This window comes from Phascolarctos cinereus, unplaced genomic scaffold, assembly GCF_003287225.1.
Source record: "Phascolarctos cinereus isolate Bilbo 61053 unplaced genomic scaffold, phaCin_HiC Scaffold_3;HRSCAF=262, whole genome shotgun sequence".
NCBI lineage: Eukaryota > Metazoa > Chordata > Mammalia > Diprotodontia > Phascolarctidae > Phascolarctos > Phascolarctos cinereus.
The window spans coordinates 244,054,587-244,077,562 of NW_027555736.1; the positions used below are offsets into that span (position 1 = coordinate 244,054,587).

Here is a 22,976-nt window from a genome sequence, read left to right on the forward strand (position 1 = left end):
ATGAAGCCAGAATTACCTCTCCTGGGATTTAGGAAAATTTCAGAGTCACAGACACCCAATGTTTTATAAATTCTAAAATAGCTATGCAAATGATAATTTGTGGGAAGGCTGGTGGTTTGGGAGCTATGAAAATATTCAAGGCTATAATAATATAATGTATTATTTGCAGGTAGACCTTAGAAGTTACTGCCCCTCTCTTCTTGTGCCTCTCTCTCCCCTAAGGTGTGTGAGTGGGGGGGGGGAGGGGAGACAGACAACAAAAATATAAAAGAAACATATAAAGAAGACTGAGCCTTTAATATTGACTTAAAATTCAATTCTGTGTCAAATGTGCTCCCATAACAACACACCAACTAATGTCACTTCATGGGTCTCAGAATCCTAAAATCTTTTAATTGGAAATGACCTTGAAGATCAGCTAATTGAGTCCACTCATTTTACAGATAAAGAGCTGAGACCCAGGAAAGTCAAGTGATTGACCCAGAATCATTCACGTCATCAGTGGAAGAGCTGGGACTTGAACCTCCATCTTCTGGCCCCTAGCCCCGTATTCTTTCCTTACCCTGATGTCTCAGGGTAGGGATGTCTAAGAAAGGGATGGGGATGGGGGATGTGATCTCTGTGGTTGTCTCTAGCTCTAGAATTCTATGTAACTATGAATCCATAATTTTATTTTTAACAACCCAGTTGTTCAATGAGCATAGAGTTCAGCTATAGAATTTTAAAAGCTAAATCAGGCCTTTGTGGCAATCATCACGTCCAGGAAAACTGAAAGCCAGATAGGTTAAGTGATTATGCAGAAAAATCATTCAGCTAATAGAGAGCTAAGTCAACATTGGAACCCGGATCTCTGATCCTAAATTAAATACTTTATATAATCTGGTGGGGTTTTTAATTGATTTTATTTCAATCAGCAAAAATTTGCCATCTCTCCTTCCTTCCCCCCAACATATGTAGAGTCAAGCAAAATAAATTTTCACGATGTATGTGTGTGTATGAAAAAATTAATTAAAAATCACTAGATTATCTAAAGCACTCAATATAGAGTCAGAGATCCTGATTTAAATCTAGATTTGGTTCCTTGGTCCATATGTGTGTGGGAAGAGGGGGGGAGACAGAGGGAAAGAGACATATTTCTTATTGTGCACTCTGAGGTTTTCCCCTCTCAAGAGGTGGATAGCGTATTTCATCATTAGTCTTCTGGAATCAGAGTCTTTACACTGATCAGAGTTCCTAAGTCTCTTCAAGTTGTTCGTCTTTTCATTGTTGTTGTCATTATATAGCTTGTTCTCAAATACCTCATTTAACATATGAGTGAATTAAAGTACATAGAGGACCAAGTTTCATACAGAGTATGTCCTTTTTAAATGAAATCAAATTACATAACACTTTCCCTAAACAAAGGCAACCCATGGACTTTTTAAAAAACCATTCACAAAACATAACTAATCCTAAAAACAACTTCCTTTCTCCAGAACTACCTAAAAAATACCCAATCTTCAAAAACTGTTGGCTTCATTTAGGAATATCATTATTTGGTTGCATGCATGCACATACACAGTCTGTCTGTCTGTCTGTCTCTCTCTCTCTCTCTCTCTCACACACACACACACACACACACACACACACACACACACACAAAACAAACAAAAAAAAACCAACCCAAACACAGCATATAACCCTTCCACCCAAAAACTTACACTGCTATCAAATGCATCTGAAATTAGCGCGAAAGTCTTAGTTCTATGATACCTGGAGTCAAAATTGCTAAAGAACCCTAGAAACCTCATATGCTATATAAACAAAATCAAAGAGAAAGGTTAAGAAATCAGTAATAAATATCAGGGGTCTAGAAGAGTTTTCACATTCTCTTTTACCACATAACTAAGGGAAAGTTGTCCTGAAACTGCTATATAATTTCATTTACAAACACCCAAATATGCATACTTTCTAGGAACTCAATGAATATAAAAATTGAGGTCTATATTTACTTTGGAGAGAAAAGGGAGTTATCATATTTGATGAATTTGGTGGTAGCATCTTTTGAAAGTGGATAAACCACTCAAAGAGGGAAGCCGTATCTATCTGGTGGCTACTAGGGTGCTTACAAAGATGCTGATACTTCAGCAGGCCTGTGATCTCATCAATGTGAATATTCCTAGGCCCACTGATGCTAAAATCTCTCTAACAGTACTGATCACAACATGTAATCTTAGAGCTAGAAGTGACCTTAGGCATCATAGAGGAGAAAACTGAGGTCCAAAGAAGGAGAGCAGTCACACAGCTAATTAAGTGGCAGAACTAGGTAGGACTCAAACCCAGGTCTTCTGACTGAATCCAGCGCTTTTCCCCACTACACCACACCTGTAATGAGAATTTTTTTTCTCTTTCTATCCCATTCCCCCCACTTCCACCCCACACCTGCCTCCACGGACCAATCTTACTGTTCAATATTTAGAAGGTTGCCAAGGTGGGCCCCCATTGGGAAATAGGGGGATGGGGGTGGGAGGAGTTGACACTTCCTTTATGTGGTTCACTAGAATTCCATTAGAAGTTTATTCCTTTGACTCAAAGGAAGGTCCCTGATTAAATTTCAGATGATCCAGGGAAGAACAAGAGTGATTTTAGCATAAATGAGTATTGGACCTCGGTTTTCTCATCTATAAAATTTAGGGTAGCCTTAGCAACCAAATCTAATCTCTTCATCTAGTTGGACTAGATGACCTTGGGTCTCTTGAAGCTCCACAGGCCTCTGAGAAGGGAATTCATTTGTACCTTTTCATCCGATCAACCCATATTCAATTTTTAAAATAACTTAAATCTTGTGTTTTTTCAAAAAAATCTTTATCTTTTTTAAAGATCCAAGGGAATAAATATTTGGGCTCTGAGTAGAGTGACAAACACATTCCATCAAGCTTTTGAGGGATTGTTGGGTTTTCTCTATGTGTAGCAATTGATATTAACTCCAGTAGGGGGAGACACCACATTAAGTACAGAACTGCCCTTCTGCCAAGCTTGGAAATGATATTTTGGTTGTCCAAAATTACACTCACCTCTGCACTATACAAGATTCTAGCAAGACCACACTGGACTGATTCGAAGAAAACGCTTTTAAACCTCTCATAATACAAATTCACCGACTTTACAATTCAACTGTGTTCTAAATGTACTGAACTATTTTCTGATCCCATTTCTAATCTCAATTCCAACCACTAGGTAAAATGATTCTAAGAAATAATTAAAAACTCTATTATTTACAGAAGTTCCCTGGCACCTGTCTAAAGTTTACCAATCTAAATCCCAAAGGGCTCTTGCTATCAACAGTTGGTACCCAACGTATGCTAGCCAAAGGAAAGATGGGTAGTTTTTTACCCCCCAAAGGCAATACATATGTTGAATCCCACATCATAGACACATTGCTCGTGAGTACTTTCAAAAGATGCTACCACCAAATTCATCAAATATGATAACTCCCTTTTCTCTCCAAAGTAAATATAGACCTCAATTTTTATATTCATTGAGTTCCTAGAAAGTATGCATATTTGGGTGTTTGTAAATGAAATTATATAGCAGTTTCAGGACAACTTTCCCTTAGTTATGTGGTAAAATTACATTTAGGAGGCACTAACAATTTATGTTTCATTTTCCAACCCTATCCCATTAGCAGTCGGTTATTCAATGCTATGTAAGCAAACAGCTGAATTAGAGCCACTCCAATTTAAAAAAAAAAAAAAGAAAAACTCTCTTAAAATGAAGAATCCTTTTATGGTACAACTAATTATGCCCCCAAGATTATCAGACCATTAGGTATTACAAAATTTAGTGGTGAAGAACAGTGTATAAGACCGGCAACCATTCCTCACAACAGGAGTTATTTTGTTATTAAGAATCATTATTAAAATTCATCACAGTAAGCATATAAAGCTAAAAGCAATCAGACCTTCACACCTGGGATCCCCCAGTCATCTTGGAGGGAGGTGGTTTATTTTTTTTCTTTAAAGCAATTTCACTCTTTCCTCCCTCCTCGTGGGCAGAGGGAAGACTTGGAAATCTGGTAAAAGATTTACCACAACTTTGAACCATCAACTGAATTGATCAACTCATCATATGATTCTATAACACTCCAATGCCAAACCCATGTTTATTTGTGTAACTCGTCAACACTAACTTTCTATCCCACATTGGAGGCTTACAACTAGGCTGCTCCTGCGTCCCGCAGAAGACTCCAGGAGACCAAAGAGGCTACAAGATGGAGAGGCAGGAAGCACAGGGGGTAGACCCAAGAGTTGGAGAAACCCAGCTCACCCTTTCACAAGGTTCACAGTGTGCCCACCAAACAGCTACTAGAGCATTGTGGCTCCTAACTCCGTGTACTATTCCCTATAATTTATAACCTTATAACCCTGGGCTCAAATGTTAACACTACCTATAAAACCCATTTACAGGAAAGAGAGAAAAAGCCCAGTTCAAATGAGCACTCTTATGCTTACTAAAGTAAATCATATAACCATCAGGATGAACGACGTTCTTCAGCTGTCAAAATGCACATTGCTACCAACAGTCAGAGAACAAAAACACAACCAGAAGTAACAGGCTCACCCCCAAGCAGTAATGTGCAGGTAATCACAAAGCATGGGAGAGGCTTCGGCCTCACTAGTTACATATCCCCTCTCTACAACGCCTACCTTAGCGCAGCCACAAAAGGAGCTGGGGACGAAGCACGGGGACAGCTTCAGTTCGGTCCTCTATGTAGTCCCAGAGACATCTAGAGCCTCTGCACTCAGTAAAGTGCACACGGACAGTGTCGAGCTCAGGCTGTTTTGCTAAAGCATTAAAGGGCGGGTTGGTGTCTTAGATGACCATCTGTTAGGGATGTTAATTTCTTTTGAGTCGTTTCAGTCGTCTGATTCTTTGTGACCCCATTTGGGTATTCTTGGCAAAGATACTGGAGTGGTTTGCCATTTCCTTCTCCAGCTCATTTTACAAATGAAGAAACTGAGGTAAACACGGTTAAATGACTTGCCCAGGGTGTTATAGGAGGGATTATTGATTTAGAGCTAGAAGGGACTTTGGAGGTCATCCGGCCCAACACCTTCATTTTATGGACATGTTGCTGGGGCCCAGAAGAGTGAAATGATGTCAAATTCCAACTGTCATTCTTGGGTTCCTAATTTAAAACTCCTCCCTATCTCACAGTGCTTCGGGTAAGGGTTTTTTATGTTAGGTGACCAACTCTGAAGTCCCTTTCAGTTCTGGGATACTCTAATTTGGGGGGGGCGGGGCTAGGCAATGGGGTTAAGTGACTTGCCCAAGGTCACACAGCTAGTGAGTGTTATGTGTCTGAGGCCGGATTTGAACTCAGGTCCTCCTAAATCCAGGGCCAGTGCTCGATCCACTGCGCCACCTAGCTGCCCCTAGGGATACTCTAATTTTACCTACTCTCCAGCCTCCTTTCCCACCACTCATCACAAAACTATTATGTGTGTATTTTTAAAGGGGGCGAGGTAGAGGGTGCAAGATCCTGCAAGATCCCAAGAGATATAAACCCTGCATCCCAGGTTATTATTTAACAATGGAGACAATGGTTTTCTTATCCCTGCCCCTAAAAATCACAGTTGTGCTCATAAACAGGCCATCAGTGTCACATAACTGTGTACTGAGTCTTCAACAGAATAACAAGATAGATGATGCAAGTCTACATACACTGGACAGAGCTTCATCTCTCATGAGCTTCACAAGATACCCAAACAACCAAAAAAGGACTCTTTACTTTGGCTCAGGTTTCAGTCACTTTTGTACATCTCAATTTCAGCCCAACTCCTTCTGAGTAAGAGGGCATCACTGAGACAGCAGGTTCTGAGGGCCCCCGTCCTTGCTCTCACTCTGCTCTGCAGGGCCATACTCTGACACAGTGACCGGTGACTTTTTATATCCCCTCAGTGTGTGGGCATTCAGCATCTCCAGGAGCAGGTCGTAGACAGGGACCACATTTTTGCATTTCATGCTGAGCAGTGTTCCATACCTTTGTTACTGTGGGGGAGAAGCATAAAAAAGAAGAGGAAAAAGAAAAACTAGCATTCTGGGGGCAAAGATATCATGATGCTTGTGAAATACAGGGAAAGAGAGTAATGGAATCATGTTTCTTTGTCTCTAGTCCCTGGGTAAAATAATTTGTGTGTATTGTCTATCCCCATATCTCTGACTTTAAGAATTTTTAGTGTTTTACATGATTGTACATGTATGAACTATATTGGCTTGCTTGCCATCTCAGGGGGGAGGGGAGAGAGGAAGGGAGGGATAAAATTTGGAATTCAAAACTTTTTTAAAATGTTAATTTTTACCATGTAATTATATATATATGTATATATGCATGCATATGTATGTATATATATATACATATACATACACACGTATATATATATATGAATTTTCAGATCAGACCCTCTATTTCTTTTATTGTTTTATATATTACGTCCACCCTCACCCCACTCTCTGGCCATCAGGTAAAGTGGGTATGGATTCATGGTGGACTCAAAATATTTATCATCATCATCTCATCATTAATATAAAGAGGTTAGTCCTCTAATGTAAACTTTTTCCTTGACCTTGGGTAAATCACTTTGTCTCCCTAGGCATTAGCTTTCTCATCTGTAAAATGAGGGAATTGAATCAGATAATCTCTAAGGTCCCTTTCCAGCTTTGACATTCTATGAGCTTTTAATAGAATCATTGTATGATTGCTACACTAGAAGACACCATGATGCAGACCTTTCTCAAAGTCCTGTACCATAACAGTTTAATTATAGTTTTTTTTTCCTTTCCCTGAAGCCTGTTCCACCAAACAGGTCACTGTTCTTACGTCTCTTTCCTCCAATTATCACAATAGTCATACCTTCCCCTCCCCCAACTCTCCATCTCCAACTCTCTGGGGATGACAATCAAATCAATACTACCATTACTAATGGAAAAAGAGTGACAAAGTGGAAAACTCCTTTCCCAGGCAACTTTTACTGGCTCTCTCCCATTAGAAAGTAAGTTCCTTGAAGGCAGGGCTTACCTCACCTTTGCCCAGGGCCTAACACAATGGGGGTGAGGGAGGAGATGGGGGTGGAAGTATTAGGCTTTCATCAAATGCTTGCTGATTCATAGTAGCTACATCAATGAAGGACAAAATAGACTCAAAATTTTGGGGGACGTCTTTGGTAGCTTCCTCCAAATCTCATAGCTTCAGAGGGGTCTCTTACCTTGGAGATGATGAGGAGAAATAGATTTAGTCTTCTTCAAGCAGGAGTTCTTAACCTAGGGCCTGTGAACTTTTTCTTTTAATATTTTAATAACTGCATTTCCATATAATTGGTTTCCTTTGTAATCCTATGATTTTATTTCATGCAATTTAAACATATTTTTCTGAGAAAGGGTCCACAGACTTCAACAGAAGGGGTCCATGACACACACACACAAAAGGTTAAGAACCCCTTAAGGGCTCTGTTGTGAGTGGAACTTGAATCTTTAGCAAAAACAGTTTGAGGGCCACTGTGTAAGCTGCATGGCAAGTAGTATTAGCACTAACCAGAAAGACCATGCCATGCATCTTAATGTCACTGGTTAGAGAGATGCTAACAAAGCACCACCTTTCCATTCAGGATAGCTTTCTCCCTTTCTTCCTTTCATTGAAATTTTGCCTTATTAAGCTAAGTAAACACTGAAGTTTGCACATTCACAGATTTACATAATGTGAAGTCTGGAAGGAATATTTGCCCAACTCCTCATTTTACAGATGAAGAAACTGAGAGCCCAAGAGTATAAGTGGCTTCTTTAGGGTCATACAATTTGTAAGAGGAAGAGCTAAGATTTGAACTTAAGTTATTATTTTTTTAAACTGAATCCACTGTATTCACTACACCGTCCATTCCTGTACTGACAAACCCCCTACCCCCCGGCAAAAAAAAAAATACATTAAAGTATTTACCACCACATGTGTACCTTGCATGCCTAACATGAGAAAGAAGCATCAAAAGGTTAGCCAGACGTATGGACTGCTGCTGAGAGGAGATTCCACTCTTTGCAATAACCCACACCAGTGCGTCAGTCACAGCATTAAGCAGGTGATGTAACTTCCTGCTACTCTCGGGTTCTTCAGTTGCAGCTGCTAAAGGAAACATACCTGCAGAGACAAAAAACTGTTAACACATTTTCTGTCGTGAGAGGAAGGGGGAAAAAACCCTGCCTTCAGCAAGCCAGTGGGCATACCTCCTCTGGCAAGAAGCCCATATTTGCTTTCAGCTGTTCTGTTTGCTTAGCCCAAATCTGAAAAAGTATGGTTTTGATTTTACGCAAAGTTATTGAAGCATCTCCCTAATATTGCACTTTAGCCATTTAGTAACAGTGCTTCCAGAGGAAGGGGTAATTCTGCAGAGAGATAAGCTAGGTAACCTCTCTAGGTCCCTAGCAAACCTAGAGAGAGAGAGAGACATCATCACCTAAAAATGCATATTTGTAGAGACATATAAAGACAGCCTTCAATAAAATTTATCATTGATTCATGAAAAAAAATGCTGAGAAAAAGTAAAGAGGGATTTTGCCTCAATAAAATAAAAATTACCTACTTTAAGCCGAGTCAATACCAAATCTTCAATAGAAACATTAGAATCATTCCCACTAAAAAACAGGTATTAAAACCAAAGGATTATTTTGTAAAGCTAGACCAGAAGTTCTCAACTTGGGGTCTATAGAATCCTATAAGGGGGTCTTGTGGATAGATTTCAGGGATCAGGAACTGAGATGGTTAAAAAAAATTATTTCAATGTAATTGGGGGGTTTTTTATAATCCTATGTATTTTATTTTATGCATTTAAAAATGATATTCTGAAAAGGGTTCAACAGATTGCCGCAGGAGCTCACGCGAAAGGCTGAAAACCGATCTAAACAAAATATTAACAGAAGTCATCTGAAGCAATAAAATTTAAGAATCTCAAGAGAAATCATGGGAAAAAAAATGAAGGAAGAAGGCCTAGAAGTACCAGATGTTAAATTTTACTACAAAGCAGTAATTATCAAAATAATTTGGTACTGATTAAAAATAATTTTGGTCAATGGAATAGATTAGGTATACCAGACCTAGGAATAATCACTACTAGCTACTTTGGCAAGGTCTCACAATTCAACAAAAACTACTTGGACAGCTGGAAGCAATCTGGCAAAAAATTAAGTTTATAACAATATCTAACACTGTATGCCATAGAAAACTCCCAATGAATATGGAAGCTAGTTATAAAAAAGTCATATAATAAGTAAATCAGAGGAGCAAGGAAGAAGACATCTTTCACAAAAATGGATATGGGGCGATGCTTTTACCAAACAAGGAAAAGAGATAATCACAAAAGATAAAATGGACAGTTGCAATTAAACAAAATCACTGCAGCTAGAATTCAGAGGGACATAAGAAACTAAGAAAAAATATTTGTGGCAAACTTCTCTTAAGAGGCAACATGTATGTAGAATTCATATAAATGTGTAGGAACAAGAACAATTCTCCAGTAGATAAATGGTCAACAAATATAAACAGGCAATTTCAAAAGAAAAAAATTGAAGCTATCAACAATCACATTTAAAAAAAAAGTGTTCCAAATCACTAACATAAGAGAAATGCAAATTAAAACACCTATCAGTTTCTATCTCATATCCATCAGACTGGCAAAGATAACAAAAAAGGAAAGTAACAATTGTTGAAGAGGCCATAGGAAAACAGACACACCAAGCTGTGAATTGTTCCAATCACACCAACTTAAAAATTCTTGTATATACCTTTTGATCAAGAGATACCACAAGTTTTGTGGTATATGAATGTAATGGAATACTATTATGCTGTAAGAAATGATGAACAAGCTGACTTCAGAAAAACCTGAAAAGACTTACATGGTCTGATGCTGAGAGAAGTGAGTAGAACCAAGAGGACTTTGTACACGATAACAGCCACGTTGTGTGATGACTAACATTGTTAAACTGAACCCTGCTCAGCATTACAAGGATCTAAGACATCTCCAGAGGCCTCGGGATGGAAAATGCTGTCCACATCCAAAGAAAGAACTATGGAAGTCGAATCGCTATCACTTATTTTTACCTTCTGTTGAGTTTTGTTTCATCTTTCTGATGGTTCCTCCTATTGGTTTTAATTTTTACTTACAACTTCACTAATGTGAAAATATGTTTAATGGGTATGTAAATGTAAAGCCTATATCAGATCGTGGGCCGTCGTGGGGAGGGTGGGGGGAGGAAGGGGGAGAAAAACTTTCAACTCAAAAGCATGTGGAAGTGATTGTTGATAAATCAAATAAAATTTTTTATTAAAAAAAAGATACCACAACTTTGATCTCCCAAAGAACAGATTCATATATACAAAAATATTTGTAGCTAATTTTTTTGTAGTAAAGACTGAAAGAAAGTAGATGCCCAACTGGAAAAATTAGAATATATTAATGTAATATTGCACCATTATTGTACCATTGTACCATTAAAAATATTGAAACCATTATACCATTAAATAGTGTACCATTAAAAATATCTAAAGGGACAGACTCAGAGGAATCTGGGAAGCCTAGTATGAACTGATGTAGAATGAGGAGGAATTATAAAGCAACTACAGCGGTGTATAGCAAAACAGTTTTGAAAGAATTAAAGAACTCATTGCAGTGAGTGGTCAGGTCTTCAGAAGACTAACAATGAAAGAGTCCCACCTCTTGGCTAAGCTGTAAACTATAGATATAAAATGAGACATACATCATTTTCAGACACAATCAATAGGTGATTTAAAATAAAACAACAACGATATTCCTTTGTTGCAAGGCGGAGGCTTTCTTGGTGGGGAAAGTGTTGTGGCAAGGATTGGGAAAGCAAGTGTTTTTTTTCAGAAGAATAAAATGGGGCAGCTAGGTGGTAGAGTGGATAGAGCACCGGCCCTGAAGTCAGGAGGACCCGAGTTCAAATCTGGTCTCAGACACCTAATACTCACTAGCTGTATGACTCTGGGCAAGTCACCTAACCCCAACTGCCTCACCAAAAAAAGAATAAAATAAAGAAAACAAGGTGAATGAAATCCTCAAAAATAGAAGAGCAGAAAGAAGTTCAGAAAGGGAGACAAACAAGTATAGTATTATTGGTACTACAGTATTAAGTGTAATTAAAAAAAAAAGCTATATGTAATAAAGATTCATATACAAGCATCTTTTTCTGTTCATCATATATTGAAATGTTTGTGTTTATTGATGTTTATTAAGCCCATAATTAAAAAAAAAGAATGTCCACTCCCACCGCTTAAATTTGACAACGTATTAGAAACCCTGCCAATTTCAATAATAGGAAAAAGACTTTTTTTCATCAGATTTAGGATTTCATCAGATCTAGGATTTCAATGCATTTCACAGTGAGGTAACTCCCCCTTCCAGCGCAGATCAGCAGCTACTCTGCAGCCAGTAATCATGGAGAATCCCTGGGGGACTGAGAGATTAAGTTACTTGTCCAGGGTCACATAACCAAGGTTTGGTCCCAGTCAAGACTGGATCCTGTTTTTGTCAAGAGCAGATGTCTGTCAATATGCAGCACTGCCACTCATGGAGAAAAGATAATAGAGGGATTAACACTAGAAGAAAGGAGATCAGAGTTTTATTTGCTAATGACATGACAGAGCGTCTAAAAAATCCAACTTCCCCTACCAAACAAAAAGGACAATACATCCAGTAGGCACGTTTAGCCTACAGAAGAAACTCTCAGGGTGGGAGATTATAACTGCCTTCAAGTATTCAAAGTACTGTCATGTAGAAAGGGAATTTTACATGCTCTGTTTGGCTTTAGAAGGCAGTACCAGAAGCGGTGAAAGGAATTTGAAAGAGGCACTTACTTCTAAAAGTGGTGAATTCTCTCTGAATGGAGAACTTCAATCAGAAGCCAAGACAGCCTCTTGTCTGGTATGCTGGCAGTGGAGGATTTCTTCTGGGCATGGATTGGACTAGATTACCCCTGAGGTCCTGTCCCTCTCCATGCCTGTGATTCTGTGATACGTGCAAGGCACCATGATAAAAAGACCCATATAATTTCCTCTTAAGGGGACAATTACTACTCCCATTTCCCAGATGAAGAAATTTAGGTGGAAAGGTTAAGAAGCTCACTTAGGTTCTCAAAGTTAGTGAATAATGGTCTTCTGATTCCAAATCCAAACCACCAAACCATGGTGGATACTTTGATGATAGGACTTCTGGTCCCTGGTGACAGTCTAGTGGTGAAAATTCTTTTGGACAGTCAAACCTGTTGGTAATACCCAGCTACAAAGAGGACCAAATTTTCCTCTACTATGAGAGACATAACACCAGACTCAACTATTCAATCGCAATCAGTCAGGCAGTGCAATGGATAGGGCAATGGGCCTGGAATCAGGAGGACCCAGTTCTAAATCCAGTCTCAGACATTAGCTGTGTGACCCTGAGCAAGTCACTTAATTATATTTGCCTTAGTTTCATCAGCCATAAAATGGGGATAATGATAGCATCTTCCTCGCAGGGTTGTTGTAAGGATCAAATGAGATAATTGTAAAGCTCTTAGCACACGCTGCCTAGCACACAGTAAATGCTATATAAATGGTTACTATTGTTATTATTATTATTATTCCCCTCGATGTCATTAGGAGTCTCTCTACAAAAAAGTGATATTTGAACATGGGGTACTTGTTACAAAAGAATGTCTCTAAGTAATAGATTCACCTCATTTTCCACTCAGGAAGATTAGGAGTCAACTAACAGCCATTAAATGACTTCTGTCAATGACTACTATCCTACCCCCTACTTCTCCTCTTAGTGGAAGATGAAAATTATTGTGGTACAATCTAGAATTCTTAATAAAAATTATAGAAAATCCTATAATTTGCAAAGTATACTGTGAGCTTGCATTATTATTATATGAACTCAAAGGAAAATAAATCTTTTCTGGAGTTTTAAGCCCTAATCCTGTGGCCACATATATTTTTCAGCTCTTCCTCTTCCGGGGCTTCCTCAGCCTTCTCTCATCCCCTCCTTCAGCTCCATGGGTCATCTTGAGCTGCTTTCCTCCATGATGTAGTCAGTCTTTGCCAAGCCAATGCCAAGCTGCCCTTCCAATTCAACCAAGAAACTTTTTCCTAAAAACTTTACCCTAAAAGGATAATAGCTAGCATGCACATAGCACTTTAAGATTTACATGTTATTTCATTTGATTCTTATAATATAGTAGTAGATAACAGAAATCATCTAGAGAAACAAAATCCTACTTTAAAAAAAAAAGGTTTGCTGCTGCTATTCTAAACAAATGTTATACTTAACAAAAAAGTAAGGGGCTTTCTTAAAAGGAGGAAAAAGACAACACTGCATTTGCCTTAATACACTGGCATGGCCCTTCTACACACTGGTTCCAAAGAAGCCTCATTTTCCCCTTTTGATCTTCTGAATGAGTTAGATGTGCTACTGATTGAACCTGCTATCTCTAACCCAACTTTGCTCCTTAATACAGTGGTTAGCCCAGGTTTTCAGTAATAGCATATGATGGGCTTGAGACTGAAATTATCATAAACGGGTCTTGCCAAACATAAGGCAAAAAGAAAAAAGAGAAAACTTCTTTTAAAAAAGTCAACTATTTCCTGAGGAGCACTTTGCAGCACAGAAATGAGTTTTAAATTATTTTTGAAGATCAAATTTTTAAAAATCCCATGCCAGGAGGCAAATGTATTTTTCCCGCCACATCTAATTCTCCCTTTCTCCAAGATGGCAGATGTGCCCACGACATAATGCCTGGTAATAAGGTCCAAATAGAGGGCCAAAAAAACATAGTTTTCCCTCAACAAGTAACTTCAAAGGTTTTGGAGTGAGATCTCCCGCACACATCAATTACATCTAGCATCAATGTAAGTGGTGCTTTTCTTGCATTCAGAAAGGAAAATGACAAGTCTAGTCTTTGGCAAAGTATGGAAATAATCACCATAAAAAAGCAGGAAAATCTTCCCTGAAAAGATCAGAGCACTTTCTAGCTCTTTTTCCAAATTGGATTTTGTCCATCTTTCTTTTTCATTGTTTCCATTCTCTATGTTTTTTTCTACTTGTGTACCTTTCAGAGTTAGACTGTATAAGGGCAAAGCCAATCCAAGGTCAACTGTTAACCTGAGTTAGGGAAAGAGTGCCGTATGTCTTTCTTATCTCCTTTTTTCACTTTTCCCCCAGTGGGAAAATTGCCCCCTGATTATTTGCTCTCCTCTCACACTCAGGCCACTCCTCTGGGTTTCCACCTTCATCTGAACATACTATCCCTTTGACCTATGCAAGCAGGACCTTGTCAAGAGACTGAGCTAGCTAATTTTTTTTTTTTTGCTTTTTGGTAACACAATCGGGGTTGAGTGACTTGCCTAAGGTCACACAGCTAGTAAGTGTCATTTGCCTGAGGCCAGATTTGAACTCAGGTCCTCCTGAGTCCAGGGCTGGTGCTCTATTCACTGCGTCCCCTAGCTGCCCCTGAGCTACCTAATTTGATAGCTCAGCCCCAAGCAAAGTTGTTAATAGGTAGCAATAATGTTATCACTACCACCACCCCATAGCTTCACTTCTCCACCATTTTAGAGAAACAATGCCTTACCCAAGGGATTGGCTAATTTCAGGCTCTCTTGTGAGTAGCTCTCCTCCCCATCAGAAGCCAAAAACTGGAAGCAGATATAGAAGGAAGTGAAAGGATGGCTGTTAAGGCCTCCAGAAAGCAGGCCACTCCTTCACTCATAGTAGCCAGGCTCCTTTCTGCCTAATGGCCAATTTGATTTGTCTTAAAGGCCATAGTTCATCTAAGAATTCTTCACAAGTCTCGACATTTTCCAGTACTAAATTGTTATAAAAGAGGTAGCATTTTATTCCTAAAGGCATTACATGTTGCTTGTACCATGCTGTTTCTAAGAAGTCTGCCTGGGATTAAAAAGTGAATATAGGTTATTTACCAAGTACACAGAATTCTGAAACTTGAGAGTTGGAAGGAATCTTAGGGGTTGTTTAGCTCAATCCATACCTGAAAGGAATCCCCACCACAGCATAAGACAAATGGTTATACCATCTCTACTTAAGGACCCCTCCCTGGCCCCTAACTTTTCCAGTCTTCTAATACCTAACTCTCTTCTGTTCACTCTATGAATTTGCTACACTTGGCCTACTTGCAGTTCCTTTAAAACAACACTCCATTTTCCATCTTCATACCTAAACTGGCTGCCCCTACCCCTGCCCCATGCCTATTCTATTCTTGCCTTTCTTCATATACCCAGAACTTGCCTTGTGCCAGGTACATAGTTCTTAATCAATGCTTGTCGAATGACCTCTCAAGACAATCCATTCTACTTCTGACCTGCCCTACTTGTTAAGAAGTCTACCCCAACCTCAAGCCTAATTCAGCCTCTTCACAGCTTCTGTCACTTCTCTTTCTTCTCTCGGGGACCAAACAGAGCATGTCTTCAATCACAGGCCTTCAGTTACCAGAAGACAGTTATCATGTCTGCCCCTGAGTCTTCTCTTCCCCAGGTTAAATATGCCTAGCTCCCTTCAACCACTTACAGGATATGGACTCAAAGCTCTTCATTATTTAGGCTGCCCTTTTTCTACACAACCTCTAACTTATCAATGTTCTTAAATTATGGCACCCAGAGCTCAGCACAATATTCCAAATGTGGTCTGATTATAACAGAATACAGAGGGAATTTTACCTCCTTGTTACTGGAAGCTACGTATCTCTTAGGGAAGCTGGGTGATGCAGTGGGCAGAGTGCCAGACCTGGAGTCAGAAAAACTTCTTCTTCTTGAGTTCAAATCTGGCCTCAGACACTTACTAGCTGTGTGACCCTGAGCAAGTCGCTTAACCCTGTTGGCCTCAGTTTCCTCATACGTAAAATGAGCTGGAAAAGGAAATGGCAAACCACTACAGGATCTTTGCCAAGAAAACCCCAAATTGGGTCATGAAGAGTTGGACACGACTGAAATATGACTGAAAAATACATAATAATAGCACCTACCTTCCAGGGTTGATGTGATAATAAAATGAAATAATATTTGTAAAGCATTCTGCACACCTAAAAGTATGCTACATAAATGCTAGCTATTATGTTTTTCTTCTTACATTCTACTGACAGCATAAAATATGCAGTCATATAAGAATAAAGTATGTGCAAAATTAATGAAGCCAGAGATAATATCTTCTCTAAATTTGGTCTTGTTCCCATCCCAAGACACCCGGGATGCGCTTAATCACCATTTGGTGGAGTTAGTTAAACTTCAGACCAATTTAGCTGTATAATTAGGAACTGATAAGAACTAGAAAGAAATCCATTGAAACACTGGCATGTCAGGAATTACTGAAAAGGTTTTCTTTTTAATAAATAAATACATTTTGATGTTGTCCTACTCTTCTCACTCTGGAAATATGCATTCTGGGGGAGAGACACGAACCACAGCTGTGGGTTTACTCACTGGAATTCAGAAGAATCATAGCCTTGACACAGAGATACTCCTTGTGTTGGAGTTTCAACTCTCGGAACCTTGAAGTTGTTGCCAGGAGCATGTCAAAGATTTCCAAAATCCCTTCGACACATTTGCCCTCATCCCTACAAAAGAACATTTGGAATGTTACTGAACACGTTTCATAAACCTTGTTTTTCTTTTTAACAGCACCAGAATCAGTGGGGAGGTAGGTTCTGCATCAAATCCATGCTTTTCTAAAGACCTTTAATACGGAAGGGGAAGACAACTACTTGGAAGAGCTGAAATTGTATTTAAAGATTCAATCAGTTAAGGAATTAATTGCACTTATTTTTCCTGAGGAAAATTAAGTTGCTTAAACACTTCTGTGTTTGATAGAAGTCTCCTCTGTATCTCCACGAATAAGAAAACCCAGGTTATACCAAAGCTGAACCAACAGAATAGGCCTGGGAAAAAAGAAATCAGGGAATGATATAATGCAAATAGCAATGGACTTGGAGCCAAAATAAAGCATTATTATCAGCAGCAACAAACTATGGTACCATCACCACCACCATACATTTATATTATTTTTAAAAACTGCAAAATGCTTTATATGCAATATTTTAATATAAGCCTCACCACAAACCTGTTGTGAGCATCAGAAGCATTTGTACATCTGTTATACAGAGGATGAAACTGAGTGTCAGAGAGGTTAAGTGACTTGCCGAAAGTCAAGGATACAGCCCCCCGGGTTGAATTCAGGAAGATCTGAATTCAGATCCAGCCTCACATACTTATTAGCTGAGTGACACCAGGCAAGTCATTCAAACTGTTTGCTTCAGTTTCCTCATTTGGAAAATGGGGATAATGATAGCATTCACCTCCTGGTGTTATTGGGAGGATTAAATGAGATAATAATTGTAAAGTGCTTTATAAAGTGCGTGGTAAACCTCAGCCTCTGGAGGCCCTAAGTCATTTTGACTTTTATAAATACGCAAATTAACTATAAAGAACATAGAAAGATGCTATCTACATCCAGAGAAAAAACTAATAAATAGAATTATGTACAGAATAATTTTACACATATACATATATATACACACACATACCTATTTGTGTCTAATGACACATTTTTGAAGGGGGAAGAAGGAAATTTACAACACTGTTTATATTTAAGAGTAATAGCAAGTTGTACATAGTGAATTTGAGGTTTCATGTGCAATCATCTTTTTGGTGAACTATGTTATGGAAATGCTTGTTTCATTCTATAAATAAAAAATAAATCCAAATTTTAAAAAAGTGTTCAGTACATAGTAAATACTATATAAATGTTAGCTGCTGCTGGTGATGGTGGTAGTAGTAGTAATAGCAGTGGTAGCAGTAGTAGTAATCTAAGGCAGGATTTGAATCCAGGTCTTCTCTATCAGTTCAGTATGCTATATACTCTGCTATGGTGGGCTGAGATCCTGCTGCTTAATAGCAGTATAACACTAGGCAAGTGGCTTCAACATTTCTGGGCCTCCGCAGCTTCACTTGTAAAATTAGAAGATTGTATTAGATGAGCTTTGTGCTCATGTGGAAAGGAAGGACTAACACAGAATCTCAGAGTTGGGAAGGACCTTCACAAATCACCTAGTCCTATCTGTACTTGAACATGAATTCCATCTACAAAGAATACCCATTAAGTGGTAATCCAAACAGTACTTGAAGACGTTTAGTAAGACAGAACCCTCTATCTCCCAATATAGCCTGCTCCATTTGGGGACAGTCCTGATTGTTAAGAATTTTTTCCTTACGGGAAGCCTAAATGTGCTTCTTTGTAATTTCTATCCATTGCTTCTTCTTTAGCCTTCTAGGAGCAAAGACAACAGATCTAACCTCTCCTGTATAACAGTCCTTCTCAAATATGTGAAAACAGCTATCACGTCAACAACAAACATTTATTAAACACCTACTTATTATATGCCAAGTACTGTGCTAAGCCCTGCAGATATAAAGAAAGGCAAAAAACCATTCTGCCCTCAAGAAGCTTACATAGTAATGGAGAAGATAACATGCAAAAAAACTATGTACAAGCATAACATATACAGGATAAACTGGAGATAATTTCAGAGGGAATGCTTCCTTCTCCCCACCCCCTCCAGGCTTTTCTTCTCCAAGTTAAAGCGTTAATAGTTGGTCCAAGTGATATTCGTATGGCATGGGCCCTTCACCATCCTAGTCATAACCTCTTTCACACTCTCCCTTCCAATTTTAACATTCTGTGATTTCTCCCATCACTGAAATCTAAAATGGCAGACCTTCGTTTTTCCCTTTGATTGACGATTTGAGGCACTCAGATAAAAGCCAAGTATGACCTTGTAAATATATCTGGCTTCATTATCTCAACTGGTTAGAAAAGATGTTGGTGAGGTCAAAGTTGAGAATTATTCCCTACATGAACCAGTTACCTATATATAGGCCTCACAGTCCAGAGCAGGAGAGAGCAGCTCTGTTCATGATCTGCATTTCTAAACTAGGCCAGTTTTGGAAAATAGGTACAGAATACAAAGAGTTGGCCTACTTTAGAAATGTAGACCATGAGCTCAGAAAATTATCACCTCTACCAGAAAAACATCTTAAATTATATGCTTTATGGCAACTGTGTAATAAAGACAGAATTTTATTATAATCCCTAAAACATATTTCAGTCCTTCAGAAGACATGTGATTTCACTGATAGGAGTATGAATTCTGCCAATGCAGATTAAAATCCCTCCACACTTCAGAAGAGAGCTTCATGAGTTGATGTAGCCAAAATCATCTGGTAGGCAACTTTTTTTTTTCTTTCTTTCTTTCTTTTTTTTTATAAAGAGCCCCTCTGAACGTTACTAAGGCTCATGCAAGAGGCTTTTCCAGTTTAACAGGACCTATCAGAGATGGTTCTCCACTGGCGTCACTCTGGAATGGCAGGTGGAGAACCCGTGAATAGATTTTTGCTTGTGCCAAAGCCGTGTTTGTCTTGATAACTGACAGATTTTCTGAGGGCAACATCATTTCTCTGGATTATTTTGCTAAAACAAACCAGGTATAACCCAGTCCTTGTCCCTAGAAAAGGAGAACAAGGTCTGAGCAGCAGACAAAAACAGACTGGACATTCCCGTCCTTTGGTTGTTGTCGAATTATTTCTCAGTCGTATCTGATTCTTTGGGACTTTCTTGGCAAATATTTTCTTGGAGAGTTTGCCATCTGTTTCTCCAACCTATTTTACAGATCAGGAACTGAGGCAGACAGGCTTAAGTGACTCACCCAGCCATCTGAGGCCAGATTTGAACTCACAAAGAGGAGTCTCTCTGACTCTAGGGCCAGCCCATCCTACTTCAGACAGGAAGAACCTCTGACTACTAGATTTTGACTCATTCTTCTTAATAGTGATTGAAGGAAGCAAGATATATTCAAATCAGACGTGTAGTAACTTTCCTTACTACCTAAAGAAAGGCCAAAAGCTTTCTGATGGAGAAGACAGATAGTAGCTTCCATTTATATGGCAATCAAAGGTTTGCAAAGATTTTACAAATATTATCTCATTTGATCCTCACAACAAGCCTTGCAGGTAGGTACTACTAAAATCTCCATTTTAAAGATGAGGACAGGCAGGCAGAGGTTACATAACTTACCCAGGGTCACATAGCTAGTAAGTATCTGAGTCCAAATTTGAACTCAGGTCTCTCTCACTCCAGGTTCATTCTATCCACTGTACCACCTAGTTGCCCCTCAGTCAAATTAGCACCAAGGGAAAGATGACACAACAGATTTCTTTTTTTTTTATTTTTTCCAAATCTCTACTTGGAATTTCTCAATGAAAAATGCCATATTTGTAGTTGTTAAAAATGTTTTTGAACAAAAGTCTTATAAGAAGCTTTGATTAGACCATTTAATCAGATTTATTTGCTCATTCCTGGTAAACCTGAACTATAAAATATACATATCACATGATTTCAGATTTAGTTCTTCCCTCTGCTAAGGAAGAAATCTTTTCTTTCAGAACTTTAAAGAGGTTTCCCTTGAATTTTACTTAGAAAATGGCGAATTTGACTCATTCTAGAAAAATGCACCCAATTTCATGACTGTCCCCAATGCCTGGAATTCTCTCCCTCCTCCTTTCTGCCTCCTGGCTTCCCTGACTCCCTTCAAGTCTCAGTTACGATAGCACCTTCTTCAAGAAGCTTTCACTGGTCTCCCTTACTTCCCCTTTGAGATCACCTCCGATTTACCCTGCATATATAGTGTTTGAATATGGTTTTTTCATGCTGTCTCCCACATTTGCCTGTGAGCTGCTTGATGGCAGAGACCATGTTTTTTGTCTTTCTTTGTACCCCAGTGCTTAGCACTGAGCCGGGTACATATTTGGTGCTTAATAAAATGCCTGTTGACTTCTATCACTCAGCTCTCTCAATGACATTATTAAAACACAGCAGACACAAGACTAGGCTTTGATGTATTTAACAAGCAGACATTATTATTCTGTGTGATCTTTCTTCTCGAAAGCTTGCAGCTCATTTTACTGGTTTGTTCAGTTGTTTCAGTCATGTACGATGCTTTGTGACTCTAGTTGGGGTTTTCTTGGCAAAGACACTGGAGTGGTTTGCCATTTCCTTCTCCAGATCATTTTACAGATGAGGAAACAGAGGCAAACAGGGTTGCATGACTTGCCCAGGGTCACACAGCTGCTGTCTGAGGTTGGATTTGAACTCAGGTCTTTCTGACTCTAGGGCCAGCACTTTCAAGATCCCAAGGCCCAGGGGCAAAAGGTGACTGAGGATGGGCATTACCTTGGCTATTAAAGTTCCCCCTCATACAACACCTGCCAAACTAACTTATCTCTAGATGACTTTTAATCTTTTGGAAACTGTATTTATTCTAACTTTTCACATTTATATAACACTTTAAGATTTACAAAAGGCTTTTCTGACAAAGTCTCTGAGGTAAGTGAGGTTTTGAGACATTAAATAACATGGGCAGTTCTTGCATAGCTAGTAAGTATCAGAGACAAGATTTGAATGCACTTTGCCCCTAACATCAACTCTTCCCATTACACTGCAGTGACTCAAAGACAACTCTCCCACTCCATCTCCTAGAGGAAAAGTTGACTAGAAATGATCTTCTGATAACTCCTAGAAGTTGATTTCTATGTAACAAAGGGGCAGCTAGGGGGTGTGGTGGATACAGCACTGAGCCTGCAGTCAGGAAAATTCCTCTCTTCCAGAGTTTAAATCCAGCCTCAGACACTTACTGTGTGACCCTGGGCAAGTCACTTAATCCTGTTTGCCTCAGTTTCTGCATCTGTAAAATGAGCTGGAGAAAGAAATGGCAAATTACTCCAGTATCCTTGCCAAGAAAACCCAAAAAGGGGTCACGAAGAGTTGGACACGATTGAAACGACTGAACAATGACATGCAACAAAACTTGGGATGGACGCGGGGTTAGATAAGGAGTTGCAGGGATCCCTCAAAGTGAATCTTTGCCTCAGCCCCCTAAAAGACGGGACGTGTGTGAAGAGAATTATTTCTTCTCCAGGATACACAAGGTCGTTAATGACAGTCAGATACAGGCACGGATTACTGGAAAGGATAACTTAGTCCAATGTCTTAATTTTATTGTGAAGGCAATGAAAGGCCATGGAGGTGAACTGAAATGCTCATGGTCACACAACTAATAAGCAATCAAACGAGAATTAGAATCCATGTCTCACGTCTCCTGGTTCAGTGTTCATTGCTCCACAATGCTTTTGGAAACTCTTTTCATGGATTTATTTCAACATCCTGCTGTGTTTTATTATCTTGGGCACCTTGTCGCCTCATACTATACCCAACACAGCATTGAGAACATGTGTAACGCAGGTCTGATTACTTCCTTTTCAGCAGACGTGACACCCGAGTATTTCATTTTCAAGGGTGGAAGGTCAGAATATTTTTACTCATTTCGAGGCTTTCAGAACCAACACATTTCTGACAAACAGATGAGAAATACTGGGATGATAACGCACAATGCCTCGAAGATGACCCTGTAATCAATTTTTAATGTAAGGTTAAACACACAAAACAGTTGGGAAAAGGACCTTTGAAAGAGAAAATTGGTAGAATTTGTTCCATTTAATTCTCAACTATAGATTGAGAATGAATAACGAGTAAGAAATTAAGAAAGTATTAGGAGATCTGAACTTATAGCAAGAAGAATATTCTTTGAATGCTAAAAGATTAGAACTCAATGTGTCAATCAAACCAACGCTCTGATGGGAGTTCACTTCTGTACAGATGTGCCATATAATCATATGCTGAATAAGACCACATCAAGGTGTAGGATGGCTGTTAGCTGATAAAGGCAACGCTGCCACGGAACAAAGTACTAATGTCCAGCTACTTAAAGAGAAGCTTTTGTTTGAGAGCGCACTATTTTACACTTACAAATAAAATCTTTCTCGAAACTCCTACAAGGACCTAGAG

At 39.0% G+C, this 22,976-nt stretch overlaps 1 protein-coding gene across 1 annotated transcript in view; it reads right to left on the reverse strand.

The window, feature by feature from the left end:
* Nucleotides 1-3,717: 3,717 nt before the first annotated feature.
* Nucleotides 3,718-22,976, reverse strand: part of ESR2 (estrogen receptor 2) — a 73,520-nt gene continuing 54,261 nt past the window's right edge. The window contains 4 exon segments of the mRNA XM_020986537.2: nt 3,718-6,011; nt 6,014-6,030; nt 7,984-8,164; nt 16,505-16,638. Of these exon segments, the coding sequence (XP_020842196.1) occupies nt 5,839-6,011; nt 6,014-6,030; nt 7,984-8,164; nt 16,505-16,638 (505 nt within the window). The 3' untranslated portion in view covers nt 3,718-5,838.